The following is a 21,188-nucleotide window of genomic DNA, read 5'->3' on the forward strand; positions in this document are numbered from 1 at the left end:
ACTTAGAAATCAACAGCTGTAAAAGATTACTATAATGATTAATTGGTTTACATCAAGTACAATATCTTCTGAGTCAATCATTTTCAATAGCTCTACTTTAGTCTAAAAATGAATTTACTTCCAGTGACAACTGGAGTCCTTAGTGAAGAATAGATTTACAATAAATCTTAGAGCATAGTAAGAAATGAAATTTAATGATTTACATTTTGAGTAAATTGGGGATTCCTGGGTGACTCAGTGGTTTAGCGCCTGCCTTTGGCCCAGGACTGATCCTGGAATCCCAGGATCAAGTCCCACATGGGGTTCCCTGCATGGAGCCTGCTTCTCCCTCTACCTGTGTCTCTGCCTCTCTCTCTCTCTCTCTCTCTCTCTCTGTGTATCTCATGAATAAATAAATAAAATCTTTTTTTTTAAAGTAAATGTATTCCAGAAATTTGAGTAATGTGAGACTAACCCGTAAATTTTGGGGGATCATTTAATAATACTATATAAAACTTTAACCCTACTTAATCTCATACTTCTTGGCAATGACTTTTAAAATCTGAATTCAGAAACAAACTAAATAAATTCAAAACATACTATTAAAGGCAAGTAGTATTTTTTTTTTCTCTCAATAACCTAGCGCATATTATTACATTTCTAAGTGGGTGCAGTAACTGCTTAGGACTCTAAGCGCCGCTGTTCACCTACTTGGAGATCAATGTAACAAAATGCCATCCGGTTACTAAGCGCTCCCATTTCGCAAAGACCCACAGATCCCACAAACCAATTGCAGGGCTGCGGAAACTCTCTCCCTACATCTGAGACACTCTAGTTTTCTATAAGATGATCTTCATAGCATCAGCAAAAAGGTAAACACGACACATATGCCCAATGAGGATTCTGAGTGGATTCAGTAGTAAAAGAATAATGGCTGCTCCAAAAAATTACCAGAGACGCGGCAAGCTGGTCCTGCTGTGCGCGCTCCTGGGCACGCTGGGGGAAATGGGGAGAGGACAGATCCACTATTCAGTGCCAGAAGAGAGCGACAAAGGATCCTTTGTGGGTAACATCTCCAAGGACCTGAATCTGGAGTCACACGAGCTGGTGAAGCACGGAGTCCGCATCGTCTCCAGAGGTAGGACACAGCTTTTTGCTCTGCACCAGAAAACTGGCAGCTTGCTCACAGCGGAGAGGATAGACCGGGAGGAGCTCTGCGCTCAGAATGCGCGGTGTTTAGTACATATCAACATCTTGGCTGAAGGCAAAGGAAAACTTTTCAGGATAGAAATAGAAATCACTGATATCAATGATAATAACCCAAAATTCCAGGTCGAAAATGTGGAAATGAAAATTAATGAAATCGCTGCACCTGGAACACGTTATCCCCTCCCCGAGGCTGTTGACCCGGATGTGGGCACGAATTCCTTACAGAGCTACCAGCTCAGCCCCAATGGCCACTTCTCCCTGGACGTGCAAACTGGAGAGGATGGAACTCTACACCCAGAGCTGGTGCTGGAGCAGGCCCTGGACCGCGAGGAAGAGGCTGTTCACCACCTGGTCCTCAGCGCCTCTGACGGCGGTGAGCCGCGTCGCTCCAGCACCATGCATATCCACGTGAAGGTGTTGGATACAAACGACAATGCCCCGGTTTTTACTCTACCGGTTTACCGAGTGAAAGTCCCAGAGAACGTGCCCCTGGGCACCCGGCTGCTTACTGTGAGCGCCAGCGACCCAGATGAGGGAGCCAGCGGAGAAGTGGTCTACAGATTCTGGAAAATTAGTGAAAAACAATCTCCGTTATTCCAGCTTAATGAAAATACTGGGGAAATATCAACAGCAGGGGATCTAGACTATGAAGAATGTGCATTTTATGAAATGGAAATACAAGCTGAAGATGTAGGGGCACTTTTGGGGAGGACCAGAGTACTCATTTCAGTGGAAGATGTAAATGACAATAGACCAGAAGTGATCATTACATCTCTGTTTAGCCCAGTCTTGGAAAATACTCTTCCTGGGACAGTAATTGCCTTCTTGAATGTGCATGACCGAGACTCTGGGAAGAATGGTCAAGTTGTCTGTTACACACCTCATAATTTACCTTTTCAATTAGAAAAATCAATAGATAATTACTATAGATTGGTGACATGGAAATATCTGGACCGAGAAAAGATTTCTATGTACAATATCACAGTGATGGCTTCCGATCTAGGAACTCCTTCTCTATCTACAGAAACTTACATCATTCTCTATGTGGCAGATATCAATGACAATCCACCCACCTTCCTTCAAGTCTCCTATTCAGCCTATATCCCAGAGAACAACCCCAGAGGTGCCTCCATCTTCACTGTGATGGCTTACGACCCCGACAGTGGCAAAAACGCCCAGGTCACATACTCTGTGACCGAGGACATCATCATGGGGGGGCCTCTATCCTCCTATGTCTCCATCGACTCAGACACAGGCATCCTATATGCATTGTGCTCCTTTGACTATGAGCACATACGAGACTTGCAGTTACTGGTGACTGCCAGCGATAGTGGGGACCCTCCACTTAGCAGCAACGTGTCACTGACCGTGTTCCTGTTGGACCAGAATGACAACACACCAGAGATCCTGTACCCTGCCCTCCCCACCGACGGTTCCACAGGCGTGGAGCTGGCGCCCCGCTCCGCAGAGCCCGGCTACCTGGTCACCAAGGTGGTGGCAGTGGACAGAGACTCAGGCCAGAACGCCTGGCTGTCCTACCACCTGCTCAAGGCCAGCGAGCCTGGGCTCTTCCAGGTGGGGCTGCACACAGGAGAGGTGCGCACAGCTCGGGCCCTGCTGGACAGAGATGTGCTCAAGCAGAGCCTGGTAGTGGTGGTGCAGGACCATGGCCAGCCCCCTCTCTCGGCCACCGCCACGCTGACCGTGGCCGTGGCCGACAGCATCCCAGACGTCCTGGCCGACCTAAGCAGCCTCGAGTCTCCTGACAACCCAGACGACTCTGACCTCACGCTGTACCTGGTGGTGGCTGTGGCCTCAGTCTCCTGCGTCTTCCTCGCCTTTGTCATCGTGCTGCTGGCGCTCAGGCTGAGGCGCTGGCACGCGTCGCGTCTGCTCCAGGCTGCAGGAGGAGGGCTGCTGGGCATGCCGGCCTCAGCCTCGCAGTTTGCGGGTGTGGACGGGGTGCGGGCGTTCCTGCAGACCTATTCTCATGAGGTGTCCCTGACCGCGGGCTCGCGGGAGAGTCACGTGATCTTCCCACAGCCCAACTATGTGGACACACTAATCAGTCTGGAGAGCTGTGAGAAAAATGATTCTTTGTTAACATGCGTGGATCTTCATGAATGTAAGGATGAAACTACTTCTGTTCAGGTGAGTTCAGTTCTTTGTTCATGTTTAATTCTCAAAAGAATTGTATTTTTTATAAATTTATGTTCTTAGAACACAGTTCTTGGAGATAGTTTAAATATTTTTTTTAAATGACACACAGCTTTTGGTTTGTTTTATTGGTGATACTATAAAATTGAGGTTCTAATCATGATAATTTGCTTCCTTTGCTTTATAAAGGCTCAGACACATTGTTTAAATGTTAACTCTCAACCTTTTAAAATCCATATGTGGGACACCTGGCTGGCTCATTCAGTAGAGCATGTGATTCTTGATCTCAGGGTAGTGAGTTCTAACCCAGCTTTGGGTGTAGAGCTTACTTTAAAAAAATTATTAAATAGGGGCGCCTGTGTGTTTGGCTCAGTTGGGCCTCAGACTCTTGGTTTCTGCTTCGGTAGTGATCTCATGGGTCATGGGATCAAGTCTTGATAGGCTCCTGGCTCCTCGAGGAGTCTGCTTGAAGGTTCTCTCCCTCTGCCCCTCCCTGCACTTGTGCTCAAGCTTTCTCTCAGTTATATATATATTTTTTTCTCAGAAAAAATAGCGGAGACTTTTAAATCCTTGTATTAGCTTAGTAAAAGTAAACTACATCTCACAATTTTAGGATTCTGTTTAGGGTTGGATCTTGAGGGTCTAAGGTTTTCTAGGCTTTTGAAGATTTCTTCACTTCAGTCCCCTTTTATGAGGCTTGTGTTTGCATCAGTACCTTTCAATTTTTAATACTTATTATATTTCAAAATGCAAATACATTTGAAAGGGTGGAACCCTATAGTAGGTGAGGCTGGTTCCCTTATGTGTCAGTGGTCTCCAAGAGCTCATACTAAAGTGGACATAGAATCTAAAGTTTAAAATGTCCAGCACCCCCCAAGGAAACAAAAATAAAAACAGCAAAATCATATTTGAAGTAAAATATCCTTTTGTAATATACAGAAAACATATTTTCAGTAATTAAGAAAATATGTAAAATACAGAAAACATATCTTCAGTAAGTTCCAATAAGTTCTTTTGATTGGGCAGCCATGTGAAACGTGCTGTGTTCTCGTGGTGAGAGATTTTGAGAATGTTGGTTTTAAGAAAAAGTTTAATATAAACAGATTCTAAACAAGCTGATCAACTCAATTAGAAAATAATTCCACCTGGATTATATGTTTTCTGTATTCCTTGTTACAGCTTTAATAGTGCTCTTAATTTGTCATCACATGAGAATGAAAAACAATAAAGCATTTGTTATAAAAAGGTTACTTCCCAAGGATTGTGTAGTGTTTCTTCCTATTTTGCATGTACTGTGGGTGGGATTTAACTTCATATTTTCTGTAGTGTGTCTTCCTATTTTGCATGTACTGTGGGTGGGATTTAACTTCATAGTTTCTGTAGTGTGTGTGCACAGATATTTGAGGGAATAACTATATTATTGACACTATGCTATTTTTATTTTTTTAAGATTTTATTTATTTATTCATGGGGGGGGTGGGGAATGGACACTGGCAGAGGGAGAAGCAGACTCCATGCAGGGAGCCTGATGTGGGACTTGATCCTGGGTCTCCAGGATCACATCCTAGGATGAAGGCGGTGCTAAACCACTGAGCCACCCGGGCTGCCCAACGCTTTGCCAATTTTAAAAGTGTTTGGAAATTTACCCTGATGGAAAGTCCTTTTCTCTTGTTCAAAACATTCACTGATTGTTTAAAAATTTCAACAAATGGAGTAAAATAATTAGAACAAATGTCATTTGCCAAGTAAATTTATGTGAATAAACTTACCATAAGCTCAATTCTAAAGTTATTACTTCCGGACAAAATAGGTACATAGATAAGAAAGTAATGTGATCTACAATTCTTTTGTGACTTTGTATTGAATAATAGATAAACATTTCCCTGGTGACTTAAGAATGAACTAATGTAATACATTGGGTATGACGTAAACCAAGTAATTTTGATACATGAAGAAGAAGGTAGAGTAAATCATCTCTTGGCTGCATCATAGAGACAGGGTTATTTTTTAATGAATACTTCCTTAGATAGTTAAAAGAGTAAAAAGAAATTATTTTTAAAACAGAGGATTGATATTATCAGAAGAAGGAGATGTTTGAAGATGTATGAAATTGCACAACTTTACAGAATAATTTTCATTTTTATATTGCCACTGACAAGGGCAGTTAATTAGCACAAGGCAAAAGTTCAATGTATGTTTGTAGTAGGGTGAAATGGATGGACTAGTATCTGTAGGTTTCTAAAAAAACAACATATTTCTAATAATTTGAAAACATGTCAAAAGCTACCTTAAACAAGGCTTTATAATTTAATATATTAAATATGTTAACATAAAAACAAGGCTGTTCAGTTAGATTGTAATTACAGTAGCTGGTTAAACTGAAGCAGCCAAGGCTGCAGTTTCCTAGTGCGGACTGTGGGCGCCGCTGTTGGCCAAAATGGAGAGCTTGGGCACTGGCGATCTCCTCGCGCAGCCGCAGCGCACTTTCCCTATCAGACTCGCTAGCCCGAGCCTTTAACACCACTTCCTCCTTTGGAAAAGAAGAAACCCCGACCCTCACACAGGACTTACAGCCTTTTCGGAGCTCCGGACATCTGCGGCACAGAGATCATTTGTAATCCGGCGTCTCCGGGCTGGTGAGCAACCCGAGCGGAGCAAGAGGGATGGGGAGCAGCGCTGGAGAGAGGGGCTGGGCTGAGAGGTTGCCAGTGCTCTTTCCCTTCCTGCTGTCTTTGTTCTGCTGGGCGCTCTCGGAGCAGATCCGCTACCGGATTCCCGAGGAAATGCCCGAGGGTTCGGTGGTGGGGAACCTCGCCAAGGATTTGGGACTCAGCGTGCACGAGTTACCGACTCGACAACTGCGCATCAGTTTGGAGAAGCCTTACTTCACCGTGAGCGCCAAGAGCGGGGAGTTACTTGTGAGCAGCAGGCTAGACCGGGAGCAGATGTGCGGGAAGAAGTCAGCCTGTACTCTGGAATTTGAGGCTGTTGCTGAAAATCCGTTGAACTTTTATCACGTGAGTGTGGACGTCGAAGATATTAATGACCACACGCCAAAATTCACCCAAACTTCTTTTGATCTGCAAATAAGTGAGTCTACTGTGCCAGGCACTCGGTTTATACTAGAAGCAGCAGAAGATGCAGATATTGGCTTAAATGGTCTTCAGATTTATAAACTCTCTCTTAGCCCTCGTTTCTCATTGATAAATAAAGATAAATTAGATGGCAGTAAATACCCAGAACTGGCACTGGAGAAACGTTTAGACCGGGAACAACAGAGTTACCATTGTCTAGTTTTGACTGCCTTGGATGGTGGAGATCCGCCGCTCAGCGGCACCACTGAACTCCAGATCCAGGTCACTGATGCCAATGATAACCCCCCTGTTTTCAACCAGGACATATACAGAGTAAGCCTTCCAGAAAACGTGCCCCCAGGGACTGCAGTGCTGCAGGTGTCAGCCACTGACCAAGATGAGGGCATCAACTCTGAAATCACTTACTCCTTCTACAGGACAGGGCAAGTCTTCAGTCTGAATTCAAAGACCGGGGAAATCACAACTCTAAGGACGCTGGATTTCGAAGAAACCAAGGAATATTCTATAGTGGTAGAAGGGAGGGATGGTGGAGGACTGGCTGCGCAATGTACGGTAGAAATTAACATTCAAGATGAAAATGACAATAGTCCAGAAGTTACATTCCATTCTCTAACCGAAATGATTCTGGAAAACGGACCACCAGGAACGCTAATTGCTTTGATCAAAATACATGATCAAGATTCCGGGGAGAATGGGGAGGTTAATTGTCGATTAGAGGGTGAAGTTCCTTTTCAGATTACCTCTTCATCCAAAAATTCATATAAGTTAGTAATAGACGGGACTCTGGACCGAGAACAGACCCCTGAGTACAATGTCACCATCACAGCCACCGACAGGGGAAAGCCGCCCCTCTCTTCTAGTATAAGCATCACTCTGCACATTGCGGATGTCAACGACAACGCGCCAGTTTTCCACCAGGCCTCCTACGTGGTCCACGTGGCCGAAAACAACCCTCCTGGAGCCCCCATCGCCCAAGTCAGCGCCTCCGACCCCGACCTGGGGCCCAACGGCCGCGTCTCCTACTCCATCGTGGCCAGCGACCTGGAGCCACGGGCGCTGGCGTCCTACGTGTCGGTGAGCGCGCAGAGCGGCGTGGTGTTCGCGCAGCGCGCCTTCGACCACGAGCAGCTGCGCGCCTTCGAGCTGACCCTGCAGGCCCGCGACCAGGGCTCGCCCGCGCTCAGCGCCAACGTGAGCCTGCGCGTGTTGGTGGGCGACCGCAACGACAACGCGCCGCGGGTGCTGTACCCGGCGCTGGGGCCCGACGGCTCGGCGCTCTTCGACACGGTGCCGCGCGCCGCGCAGCCCGGCTACCTGGTCACCAAGGTGGTGGCGGTGGACGCCGACTCGGGACACAATGCCTGGCTGTCATACCACGTGCTGCAGGCCAGCGAGCCGGGACTCTTCAGCCTGGGGCTGCGCACGGGCGAGGTGCGCACGGCGCGTGCCTTGGGCGACAGGGACGCGGCCCGCCAGCGCCTGCTGGTCGCTGTGCGGGATGGGGGACAGCCGCCCCTGTCGGCCACAGCCACGCTGCTCCTGGTTTTCGCTGACAGCTTGCAGGAGGCGCTGCCAGACGTCAGCGAGCGCCAGGCGCCCGCTGATCCCCAGGCTGAGCTGCAGTTCTACCTGGTGGTGGCTTTGGCCTTGATCTCCGTGCTCTTCCTCCTCGCGGTGATTCTGGCGGTTGCCCTGCGCCTGGGACGCTCCTCCAGCTCCACCACCTGGGGCTGCTTTCAGCCTGGTCTGTGTGTCAAGTCCGGACCTGTGGTTCCTCCCAACTATAGTGAAGGGACTTTGCCTTATTCCTACAATTTGTGCGTTGCCCATACTGGAAAGACAGAGTTTAATTTTCTGAAATGTAACGAGCAGTTGAGTTCAGGACAAGATATACTACTCTGCAATGATTCATCTGGGGCCTTATTTCCACTTTATAATACTAATGAGTCGACTTCCGATCCTGAAACTCTAACCTCGGTGAGTTCTATTTAAGTATCTACTCCTTGTCATCTATCAAATTTTTCATGTTTATACGGAAATATATTGCATTTCTAAGAGTAGTGAGTTTTCTTAAGGATATTATAGCCCATCAGAAAGCTGTATTTCCATTCCTTAAAGATACTGGTGAGTTGGGAGTAGTTATGTGACACATAATACAGTAGCACAAGTTCATATTTACAAAGTAGTGAGAGTGTGCTCCTTGCATCACAGCAAAAGTATTATATAAATTTCACATTTTTTGTAGGTAATCAAATTTACCCACTCTTTGCCTCACTTAGCTTGAATTTTTTTACATATAAGTAAACATTAAATTTAAAGTAGGTGATCATTTAATTCATCCTTTAAAGCAAAGAAACTACTACTAGCCATCTTCTTTCCATAGTATAGCTTCCATCTTTTTAAATGTTTATTTCACATATGTAGTTCCTTATATCTACCTAGTCATGACTGTTGAATACTTTAAAATTGTAAGAAAATAGTTGAGTAGGGGAGAGGGAGAGGGCGACTCAGTGAACTCATCAGAAAATGCAATCACTATCTAAATTCCTTCAAATTTTCTTGAATTTAAAATCCTCCTCTTAAAAAAAATAAAATAAAATCTTCCTCTTCCTGTTATAGTTAATAGACATTTGGCAAAAAAAAAAAAAAAAAAAAAACGGAAATGCCCTTGCCTCTATCTCTAGCTGTCATTCCTGACCTATATTTTTGGAAGATGTTGGGAAAGTCACTGGATTTGTCTTATTATTTGGAACTCTAAACATTAGTGAGTAGAGGTTTTCTCATCCTTGTATCTGTAGGAGGGAAGGAGAATCCTGAATTTTCCATTTTATGACAAAAAAACTAATTTTATGCTCTAAGTTACCATTTCTTTTTTTAAGATTTTATTTATTCATGAGAGACTCAGAGAGAGGCAGAGACAGAAGAAGCAGGCTCCATGCAAGGAGCCGGATATGGGCCTCGATCCCAGAACTCCAGGATCACACCCTGAGCCAAAGGCCAGATGCTCAACAGCTGAGCCAGCCACCCAGGCATCCCTAAGTTATCATTTCTTAAGAATAGGTCTTCTACTTAGTCTTTCTTAGCAGTTGCTTCAATAAATGGTATCTTTACAAATTGCTGAAAGAATTTTTTTAATATAAGCTCTATGTCTGGTGTGGGGCTTCATTTCACCACACTGAAATCAAGAGTCACATGTTCAACTATTGGAACCAGCCAGGTTCCTCTGAAAGAATTTTTTGTAATCACACTTATTGCTTTTTAGTGATAGTAATGTGTTCTACATCTGGTGCTCTTTTTCTCTCTAATTATTACAGAGATTTAAATGACCTTTATTTTTAAAAGATTTATTTATTTATTTATTTATTTATTTATTTATTTATTTATTTATGAGAGAGAGAGGCAGAGACACAGGAGGAGGGAGAAGCAGGCTCCATGCCGGGAGCCTGATGTGGGACTCGATGGATCCCGGGACTCCAGGATCGCGCCCTGGGCCAAAGGCAGGCACTAAACCACCACTGAGCCACCCAGGCATCCCCTTAAATGACCTTTAAAATAAGAAGTTTAAGACTACTTTAAAATTGCATAATTTCTTTATGGAAGGATTGAAATGGAAACTTGCTTTTCACTGTGTGTTTATTTGAATATTCCAAATGCCATAGACTGTGTATGCATTATGTATTCACATAGAAAACTAAAAAATTTTTTGAAATACCATAAATGTTTAACATCCACAAATATGTAACTTAAAAATAATTCTTTCAAAATTTATCAATATTAGGTAAGAAAATCTATTACTCTTGCCTAATTAAAATTATTTTGGGGAATGAAATTTTAAGGAAACTTTAAACCAGCAAATTTACTATCTGAATAAATTAACCTTATAAAACAATTTCAAAGTAAATAGTCCATATATTCACTCAATATAACTTATGTAATGTATGTGTAATGTATAAAACTAAGAAAAATATGAATGTATTTCCAGAGGATTGCACATCTTAGTTACCTCAGAAAAATGACATATAGAAAAATTTTGAAGCATTATAAAAAGGAAATTAGAATAATTTACATATATAAAATAAGAGCAAAATTCTACCACGAAGAAAAAAAATTCTACAAAGAATAAGTTAATCTGATATTAAGAAAAAATGTTGGGGGGACCCAGGTGGCTCAGTCGGTTAAACCTCTGACTCTTGCTCTCAGCTTGGGTCTTGATCTCAGGGTCCTAAATTCAAGGCCTACATTCAGCTCCGTGCTGGGCGTGGAGCCTCCTTAAAAAAAAGAGGAGATCCCTGGGTGGCTCAGCAGGTTTTGTGCCTGCCTTGCACCCAGGGTGTGATCCTGGAGTTCTGGGATGGAGTCCCGCGTCAGGCTCCCTGCATGGAGCCTCCTTCTCCCTCTGCCTGTGTCGGCCTCTGTGTGTGTGTGTGTGTGTGTGTGTGTGTGTGTGTGTGTGTGTGTCTCATGAATAAATTTTTTAAAATCTTTAAAAAAAAAAAAGAAAAAGAAAGAAACGGCGACTTAACGTGTATTAATAGAAGCTTCATTCTACTTCATTTTCAACTAACATATCCAGAAACGGTATTTGCTTTTGAAGTGAGAATGCAAGAAACAGACAAGTCCACAATCATGGTTAGAAAAGTATTTGTTTAGTCATCTATAATCATCATCTCAGTGGGTGTAGTGACAGATTAGGACTCTAAGCGCCGCTGTTCGCCAGCTCTAAGAAAAGCTAAATGAGCTCTCTCCTTTCCGGAAGTTACGATCTACAGCTACGCAGAGCCTCACAGATGCCGGGAATCGCAGCAAAAGCTGCAACAGAACTCACCCTCTTAACTTGGGGCTCTTTGGTTTCTCCTAAGAAAAAAAGATCATCGTAATTTGCAGAAGGAAAAAGAGAACCTAAGGAGTCAATTTGCACAGAAAGCTTTCTGGAAAAAAAAAATACATAATGAAGCAACAATGGCCACTCCACTGAGTCTCCCGCCCCGCTAAGGACTGGTTCTGCTGTGCCTTTTCCTGGACAGGCTGTGGGAGATCAGAGCCAGCCAGATCTGCTATTCGGTGCCTAAAGAGACAGAAAACGACTATATCGTGTAGGGACATCTCCAGTGATCTGGGGCTGGAGCCCCGGGAGCTGGCGGAGCGCGGAGTCCGCATCCTCTCCAGAGGTAGGACACAGATTTTCACGAAGCAGCAGCTTGATCACCGCGGACAGGATAGACCGGGAGGGAGCGCGCGGTGCCTGGTGAACTTTGAAGTCCAGGTGGAAGACGGAGTAAAACATTACAGAATAGAAGTAGAAGTGACTGCTATAAACGACAGTGCGCCACAATTCCAGGCTGAGAAGCTGGAAATGAAAATTAATGAAATCACTGTGCGTGGAACACATCCCCTCCCGGAGGCTGTTGACCCGGATGTGGGCATGAATTCCTTACAGAGCTACCAGTTCAGCCCCAATCGCCTCTTCTCCCTGGACGTGCAAACTGGAGAGGATGGAACTCTACACCCAGAGCTGGTACTGGAGTAGGCCCTGGACCGCGAGGAAGAGGCTGTTCACCACCTGGTCCTCAGCGCCGCTGACGGTGGTGACCCGCGTTGCTCCATCCAACACCGTGTACATCCACGTGAAGGTGTTGGATACAAACGACAATGCCCCGGTTTTTACTCTACCGATTTACCTTACCGAAAGTTCCAAAGAACGTGCCCCCAGGCTGCTTGCTGTGAGTGCCAGCGACCCAGATGAGGGAGCCAGGGGAGAAGTGGTCTACAGATTCTGGAAAATTAGTGAAAAACAATCTCCGTTATTCCAGTTTAATGAATATACTGGGGAAATATCAACAGCAGGGGATCTAGACTATGAAGAATGTGCATTTTATTTTTTTAAAAAATATTTTATTTATTTATTCATGAGAGACACAGAGAGACAGAGACAGAGACGTAGGCAGAGAGAGAAGCAGGCTCCATGCAGGAGCCTGATGTGGGACTCGATCCCAGGACTCCAGGATCACGCCCTGGTCCAAAGGCAGACGCTCAACCTCTGAGCCACCCAGGCATCCCAGAATGTGCACTTTATGAAATGGAAATACAAGCTGAAGATGGAGCAGCACTTTTGGGGAGGACCAGAATACTCATTTTCGTGGAAGATGTAAAGGACAATAGACTGGAAGTGATCATTACATCTCTGTTTAGTTCAGTCTTGGAAAATACTCTTCCTAGGACAGTAATTGCCTTCTTGAATTTGCATGACTGAGACTCTGGGAAGAATGGTTAAGTTGTCTGTTACACACACACCTCATAATTTACCTTTTCAATTAGGAAATTTAATAGATTATTATAGATTGTTGACAGTCCACATTCTTAACAGAGGGGGGAAAAGCCTTCTGAATATCACATCACAGTAACCAACAGACAGAGGACTCGCCCTTGTCCATAGAAATTTACATCAACGTACACCTTCAACATCAAGGATAGCCCACCTTCCTTCTCTGGAAACTCCTACGACTGAGTATGAGGAGACAGACTGATGTCTCCCTGCAAACAACCTTAGAGGCATCTTCATCTTCTTGGTGACAGCCCATGACACTGACAGCAATGAGAACACCCTGGTGTTATTTACACCTTGGCTGAGGACACTATCCAAGTATCGCCTCTTTCTTCCTATATCTGCATCAACTCCGACACTGGCATGATATACATGCTGCGCTCCTTCACCTTTGAGCAGTTTCATGATCTTTAAATGCAAGTGAGGGCAAGCCACAGGGGGAACCCACCATTAGCAACGTGTCACTGAACTTGTTTGTGCTGGACAATGCACCAAAGATCCTGTACCTCACTCTCCGCCACTGATGGTACCACCAGTGTGGAGCTGACATTCCAGTATCCAGAACCTGGCTACCTGGTAACCAAGGTGGTGGCTGTAGAAAGAGACTCAGGTCAGAATGCCTGGCTGTCGTACCACCTGCTCAAGGCCAATGAACTTGGGCTCTTTGAGGTACAGGGCTTTCTGGACAGAGACACGCTCCAGCGGAACCTGGTGGTAGATCATCCCCCTCTCTCACCCACTATTCACACTCACTGTGACCTTGGCAACATTCCAGATGTGCTGGCTGACTTTAACAGTCTGGAGGTCTCTGCACACCCAGAGACCTCAGATCTCACCTTATACTTAGTGGTGGCAGTGCCTGCAATCTCCTGGCTCTTCCTCACCTTTGTCATTGTGTTGCTGGCACTCAGGTGGTGGCACTGGCACACCTCACATCTATTCCATGCTTTGGGAGTTGGATTGGCTGGTGCGCTTTCTTCTCACTTTGTGTGTATGGACCGGGTATTGGCTTTTCTGCCGACTTATTCCCAGGAAGCTTCATTCATGGTGGACTCCTGGGAGAGTCACGTGATCTTTCCCCAGCCCATGCTGATCAGCCAGAGGGCTGGAAGAAAAATGACCTTTTATGTGTTTCAGATGATTCTAAGTTTCCTATAGAAAACACCTCTTTGGTATCAGTAAGTTCCATTTTTCCTTTATTTTCTATTATAATTGGTTTTCTCTTCAAGTTTTGCACTTAAGGTATGATACACCATTAATATAAGATTAACACATACATGTGTGTTAACATATTTCACACAGAGTTTTCACTGGGCCTAATTTTTCCTCTAACATCTATAGGAGGCATTAATTGGTTATATCACTGACAAAATTTTCACTTTCTCATAATTAATCGAGGGTCAATGGAAACCTTCTTCATGGGACTACTCCCATTACTGAGCATTGAAATGGGCTATTTGGGTGGGGTTGCTTGGTTGGTTATCAGTTTACTATTAATTCTTAGAGGTAGGGTAGTTTTCCATCCCCCAAATTTACTATTGTTATCTTTAGTGGTCCCATTGTGAACTTCTTACATATCTTTGAACCTCTTACATACTGCTGAAACATAACTACAGCTCATACTGATTTTGTAAAGGCACATTAGTGAGAAAACACATCCATTCTTCTTGAAGAAAGTGAAAGCCCAGACTTTTTTTGCTTTTCTGTTTCTCTGATAGGACAATACGCCTTTGAGGTTTTGTTTTTCAGATCACATATTTGTAGAGGTTGTTTGAATAAAGATCATTTCTGAAGGAGAATGATACTTCACTTAGAGGCGTTTCTGAGAATGAACACTGAGAGGAAAAACCAAGGGAGATAAACATTATTCCTCAATTATCTGTTTTCTTATGGCTCAATTCTCCAACCTACAGGCTAGAAATAAATCTGGATAAGGGAGACAGTTTAGGAAAACATTTTCAGGAACTGCCGGGAAAAGTTCTAAAAATAGTTTATTAGCTTTTAGCTATAAGGAAAACAGTATTTGATTTTAAACATAGTGTCATTTTAAGTAATAAAAGACATTCCAGCAGTCTTTATTTTTTTATTAATTTTTTGAGAGTGAAAGGGGGTGGAGCAGACAGAGGGGGAGAGAATCTTAAGCAGACTCTCCACTCAGTGAGGAGCCTGAAGGGGGGCTGGATATCAAGATGCAGAGATCATGACCTGAGCAAAATCAAGAGTCAGAGGCTTAACCAACTGAGCCACCCAGGCCCCCCTCCAGGAGACTTTAAAAATAAGCTTTGAAGTTGACTCAAAATATTCTAAACATGCTGGCTATAGGGTTAAAAAGTCTGGAAAACTATTATGACATTCAGACATTATAATTATTTCAAATACTCTAATCCTAAGCTAGTAAGAAAAAACTAAAGCATGAGGGTCATATTTTTTATCGTTATGTTGGGAAACCATCACTTGACATTTCTGTCCTGGGGAGTAACCATTGGGACTTAGTATTCATAAATATTAAATATGCGTTAATGTGGGAAAAAGAACAGATATTGATGATGGCTTGTATATCATGATATGTAACTACTATTCTCTACCATTAATAATACCATTTGCAAGCTCACTGCGTGGATAACTGGGCAGAGTGTAAAATGCTGAATTTTACTTTTCTCAAACAAGATAGGACTTTTGCATTGGTCACAATTTATATAACAAAATAGGCTTAAAGATAAAATCCTTGCTTATCTTAATGTTTCATCTTAAGAATTAAAATATCTTGGATTTGCTTCAAAATAATGAGGGCTTACTATATATTTTAAATGAAGACGGCCTTGTGTTGATCATTATTGCTGTTGGGTGACAAATATGCGAAGATTCAATAATAATACTCCCTACTTTTGTATAAGTTTGAAATTTTTTCCATAATAAATTTCTTTTAAAAAACTAAGTATATAGGGGCACCTGGGTGGCTCAGTGGTTGAGTGCCTTTGACTGGGGTTGTGATCCTGGGGTCCTGGGATAGAGTCTTGCATTGGGCTCCCTTCAGGGAGCCTGCTTCTTCCTCTGCCTGTGTCTCTGCCTCTCTCTGTGTCTTTCATGAATAAATAAAATCTTTTTTTAAAAAAAACTAAGCATATATGCTGTAATACTTCAGTAAAACTAAAATTTGGAGCTATTATATAAGTGCATTTTCAAAGAGCAATATATACATACCCTCTCTCTCCGCACACACACATATTTCTCTTGTATACATTTCTCTATTTCTCTCTATATACAATCAGCTCCCAGCTCACCGGTGTTGCAGTAAAGCCACTTACTGGGATAAGTAGGCCAATGCAGAAGTAAAATACTACATCAGGAGCACTTCTCAGAGTATAGGGACTATATAGAAATATATAGGAATTTCGAAGAGCAATATAAATATTCTAGAGATATTCTAGAGAAAAATTGGATTCGAGGAACCAGACTGCGGTTCCACACGGGGCCTCTGGGCGCCGCTGTCGGCCAGTACAGGGCAAGCGCAGTCGCTCGGGATTCCTCAGTCTCCAGCCTGGGCTTTCCTGCGCAGTCACCAACACATACGGAAGGAAACCCGCTCACACACTGAGGCTCCGAGCCGCGCAGACTGCCCAACAACCACGAATTCCCAGCGCCGCCTGTCATGGGCGGAATGTTCTTCTAGTGACGCCGCGGATTGCAGTTTCTTCAGCTTTCCGGAAAGACTGGGACCCAGCGAGAACTAGAGCACGCAATGGGAGGGAGCTGTGTTCGGAGGCGGCCAGCCGGCAGGCGGCAAGTACTGTTTCCCTTCCTGCTACCTTTGTTCTACCCCGCGCTCTGCGAGCCCATCCGCTACTCGATTCCCGAGGAACTGGCCAAGGGCTCGGTGGTGGGGAACCTCGCCAAGGATCTTGGGCTCAGCGTCCTGGATGTGTCGGCTCGGAAGCTGCGAGTTAGTGCGGAGAAGCTGCTTTTCAACGTAGACGCAGAGAGCGGGGACTTACTTGTGAAAGACCGAATAGACCGTGAGCAGATATGCAAAGAGAGAAGAAGATGTGAGTTGCAGTTGGAAGCCGTGGTGGAAAATCCTTTAAATATTTTTCATATCATTGTGGTTGTTGAGGACATTAACGACCATGCCCCTCAATTCCATAAAGATGAAATAAACTTAGAAATCAGTGAATCTGTATCCGAAGGTGCACGAATATCTCTTGACCCTGCCACTGACCCCGATATAAACACGAACTCAGTTAAAGATTATCAGATAAATCCTAACCCTTATTTCTCATTAATGGTTAGAGTTAATTCTGATGGTGGTAAATACCCAGAGTTATCTTTGGAGAAGCTCCTAGACCGTGAAGAACAGCGTTCTCATCGCTTGATACTGACAGCCTTGGACGGGGGGAACCCATCAAAAAGTGCCACCACTCGAATAGAAATCTTTGTCAGGGATGCCAATGATAACTTCCCAGTGTTTAGCAAAAATGAATATACTATCAGTGTTAGTGAGAATCTGCCCCCCGGATCCTCTGTGTTGCAGGTGACAGCCACTGACAAAGATGAGGGCATCAATGCAGAAGTAAACTACTATTTCAGGAGCACTGCTCAGAGTACAAGGCACATGTTCTCACTGGATGAGAAAACAGGTATGATTAAGAATAACCAGCCACTGGATTTTGAAGATACAGAAAGATACACCATGGAAGTGGAGGCAAGGGATGGAGGTGGTCTCTCTACCCAATGTAAAGTAATCATAGAAATCCTAGATGAAAACGATAATGACCCGGAAATAATCATCACTTCTCTCTCTGATGAAATTTTGGAGGATTCCCATCCAGGAATGGTCGTGGCTCTCTTCAAAACACAGGACCAGGATTCTGGGGAAAATGGAGAAGTCACATGTAATTTAAGTAGAGATATTCCGTTTAAGATTCATTCTTCATCTAATAATTACTACAAGCTGGTTACAGATGGAGCCTTAGATCGAGAGCACACTCCCCAATACAACGTCACCATAACAGCCACTGATAGGGGAAAGCCTCCACTCTCCTCCAGCACTACCATCACCCTGCACATCGGGGATGTCAACGACAACGCGCCAGTTTTCCACCAGGCCTCCTACGTGGTCCACGTGGCCGAAAACAACCCTCCTGGAGCCTCCATCGCCCAAGTCAGCGCCACCGACCCCGACCTGGGGCCCAACGGCCGCGTCTCCTACTCCATCGTGGCCAGCGACCTGGAGCCACGGGCGCTGGCGTCCTACGTGTCGGTGAGCGCGCAGAGCGGCGTGGTGTTCGCGCAGCGCGCCTTCGACCACGAGCAGCTGCGCGCCTTCGAGCTGACCCTGCAGGCCCGCGACCAGGGCTCGCCCGCGCTCAGCGCCAACGTGAGCCTGCGCGTGTTGGTGGGCGACCGCAACGACAACGCGCCGCGGGTGCTGTACCCGGCGCTGGGGCCCGACGGCTCGGCGCTCTTCGACACGGTGCCGCGCGCCGCGCAGCCCGGCTACCTGGTCACCAAGGTGGTGGCGGTGGACGCCGACTCGGGACACAATGCCTGGCTGTCATACCACGTGCTGCAGGCCAGCGAGCCGGGACTCTTCAGCCTGGGGCTGCGCACGGGCGAGGTGCGCACGGCGCGTGCCTTGGGCGACAGGGACGCGGCCCGCCAGCGCCTGCTGGTCGCTGTGCGGGATGGGGGACAGCCGCCCCTGTCGGCCACAGCCACGCTGCTCCTGGTTTTCGCTGACAGCTTGCAGGAGGCGCTGCCAGACGTCAGCGAGCGCCAGGCGCCCGCTGATCCCCAGGTTGAGCTGCAGTTCTACCTGGTGGTGGCTTTGGCCTTGATCTCCGTGCTCTTCCTCCTCGCGGTGATTCTGGCGGTTGCCCTGCGCCTGGGACGCTCCTCCAGCTCCACCACCTGGGGCTGCCTTCAGCCTGGTCTGTGTGTCAAGTCCGGACCTGTGGTTCCTCCCAACTATAGTGAAGGGACTTTGCCTTATTCCTACAATTTGTGTGTTGCCCATACTGGAAAGACAGAGTTTAATTTTCTGAAATGTAACGAGCAGTTGAGTTCAGGACAAGATATACTACTCTGCAATGATTCATCTGGGGCCTTAATTCCACTTCAGGATGGGCATGATTTGACTGCACATCCTGAGACTCTCACACAGGTGAGTTCCACTTTTGTGTCTTCTTTAATATTCTGCTAGTTTCTCTTATTTCTGTAACTAATCATCGTTTTGTGTTCTCAGTGTTTACTCTGTGGATTATATTTTTCAAGATTTACTCGTTTCATAAGTTGCTCTATAATTCAGAAATAATGTCACTAAATTGGAGATATCTAGTCAAGTTCAGATTAGCAAAACAGGTAGTGACTTCTTACCAAAAAAAATAATGAGTAATTATTCAAATCTGATAAGACTTAAGATGAATTTTCCATATCCTACTTATATGTTTTGAGTTTAATAATATTAAGCTACCCATTATCAGGGATCCCTGGGTGGCGCAGCGGTTTAGCGCCTGCCTTTGGCCCGGGGCGCGATCCTAGAGACCCGGGATCGAATCCCACATCGGGCTCCCAGTGCATGGAGCCTGCTTCTCCCTCTGCCTGTGTCTCTGCCTCTCTCTCTCTCTGTGACTATAATACATAAATAAATAAAAATTTAAAAAAAAATTATATTAAGCTACCCATTATCAAAGGAAGTGCTTTTTTCAAAGAAACATTTATTGCAAATAATGTCCTGGGTATATTTAGGTACTTCCATTTATTTTAGTAATTTAAAAAACTAAGCAAGCTGGGTGCAGATCAACAAGTCTCTGAAATTCTATGCAAAGTTATTTTCCTTAGGAGATGAGTCAACCTTGTTTTCCATTGCCAAGTTTTCAATGCTCCCCAGAACTTAATACTAACTACCTAGAAGAATTTTTCTCTTCAACTTTTGGGTTTTCTCGTCTTCTTATGTTCATCTTTCCTTGGAGCTCAAATTGTACTCTTTCCTAATCTTTTATCTTCTACATTGCAAGATAATTTCCAAGAAAGCAAATGAAATATTGCCTTTTGTACTTTGTCTCTGATTGTCTGATTTTGTCTTTCAAGACAAAATATAAAATCTTTTAAGAGTTCCATACTTGGGGGTATAGTGACATAAACATTTCTGAACTTGTTCTCTAAATAAAAAATGTGAACCTAGGGGTATCTGGGTGGCTCAGTTGGTGAAGTATCTGCCTTCACCTCAGGACAGGATCCCATGGCCTCCCTGCTGGGTGAAGAGCTTGCTTCTCCCCCTCCCTCTGCAGCTCCCCCTACTTGTGCTCTCTTTCTGTCAAATAAATAAATAAAATCTTTTTTTTAAGTACATCACTATTCTAACTTTGTAAAAAGTGTAGCTTGAAATTCTTATAGATATTTTTCTTCCCATTACAACACAGGCACGTTATATTTCTTTTAGTTTGTGGTTACTTGCTCAATTAATTTAAATAGGCCAGATTAGCTTCTAATTATATATGCCTATAATAACAAATGTTTTTTCAAAAAATTCACAAAGGCTCAATAAAACTGTTTTAGAAATAAGAATATTGGGGCACCTGGGTGGCTCAGTGATTGAGCTTCTGCCTTTGCCTCAGGTCGTGATCTGGGGGTAGTGGGATTGAGTCCAGCATCAGGCTCCCCACAGGGAGCCTGCTTCTCCCTCTACCTATGTCTGCCTCTGTGTGTGTGTGTGTTTCTCATGAACAAAAAAAAAGAAAGAAAAAAAGAAAGAAAAAGTATTTTGAAAACCTCTTCCACAATATTCATGCTAAACAAATTTAATTAACTGGTTAATTAGCTTAAAGCTCAAATTAAAAAAAGTGAATTATAAAGGGTATATCTCATACAGTGTCTATATGAATGTCTATTAAACATACTGAGATCATTTCAATCAAAATTTCAAATAAAATTGTAAGACTCTTCTGAATATAGTTAGAAGCTTGTAGGAAATAAAATAGGCATTATTTAACCTTTTACAGTGGGTACGTTTCTTTTTTTAAAATTTTTTTAATTTTTTATTTATTTATGATAGTCACAGAGAGAGAGAGAGAGGCAGAGACATAGGCAGAGGGAGAAGCAGGCTCCATGCACTGGGAGCCCGATGTGGGATTCAATCCCGGGTCTCCAGGATCGCGCCCTGGGCCAAAGACAGGCGCCAAACCGCTGCGCCACCCAGGGATCCTAGTGGGTACATTTCTACTGAGAAAATGAGTATTGCAAATATGGATTTGACCAGTTACTTTCATTTGATATTTTATAGTACTTTCATTCCATTTATCCTACTCAGTGAGAAACCTACAAATAGTAGATGGCTTAAGGAATATCAGCTGAGAAAACAAAAAAGTTTTGTAAAATAAAATATCCAACAAAGAGTAGCGTTTTTTTCCATTGCATACATAGTGGGTGCA

General features: G+C 44.3%; 1 protein-coding gene and 1 pseudogene across 15 annotated transcripts in view; both read left to right on the forward strand.

The window, feature by feature from the left end:
- Nucleotides 1–21,188, forward strand: part of LOC112934395 (protocadherin gamma-C4) — a 186,454-nt gene that overhangs the window by 74,801 nt on the left and 90,465 nt on the right. The window contains exons 1-2 of one of the 15 annotated variants that reach the window (XR_011999994.1): nt 14,940–19,251; nt 20,966–21,152. The exons of 11 other annotated variants lie outside the window; for them this stretch is intronic. Coding sequence is in view for 3 of the 4 variants with exons in the window: in XM_026017898.2 (XP_025873683.2) it covers nt 874–3,339 (2,466 nt within the window). In the remaining variant the exon portion in view is untranslated. Of the gene's footprint in view, nt 1–690; nt 3,340–5,244; nt 8,418–14,939; nt 19,252–20,965; nt 21,153–21,188 lie in introns of those variants that run through there. 3 more of the 15 variants (XM_026017898.2, XM_026017924.2, XM_026017876.2) reach the window with 3 other exon arrangements.
- On the forward strand, nt 11,309–14,133 carry LOC112934549 (protocadherin gamma-A9-like; annotated as a pseudogene).

Source organism: Vulpes vulpes, chromosome 2 (genome assembly GCF_048418805.1).
Source record: "Vulpes vulpes isolate BD-2025 chromosome 2, VulVul3, whole genome shotgun sequence".
In the NCBI taxonomy this organism is placed as follows: domain Eukaryota; kingdom Metazoa; phylum Chordata; class Mammalia; order Carnivora; family Canidae; genus Vulpes; species Vulpes vulpes.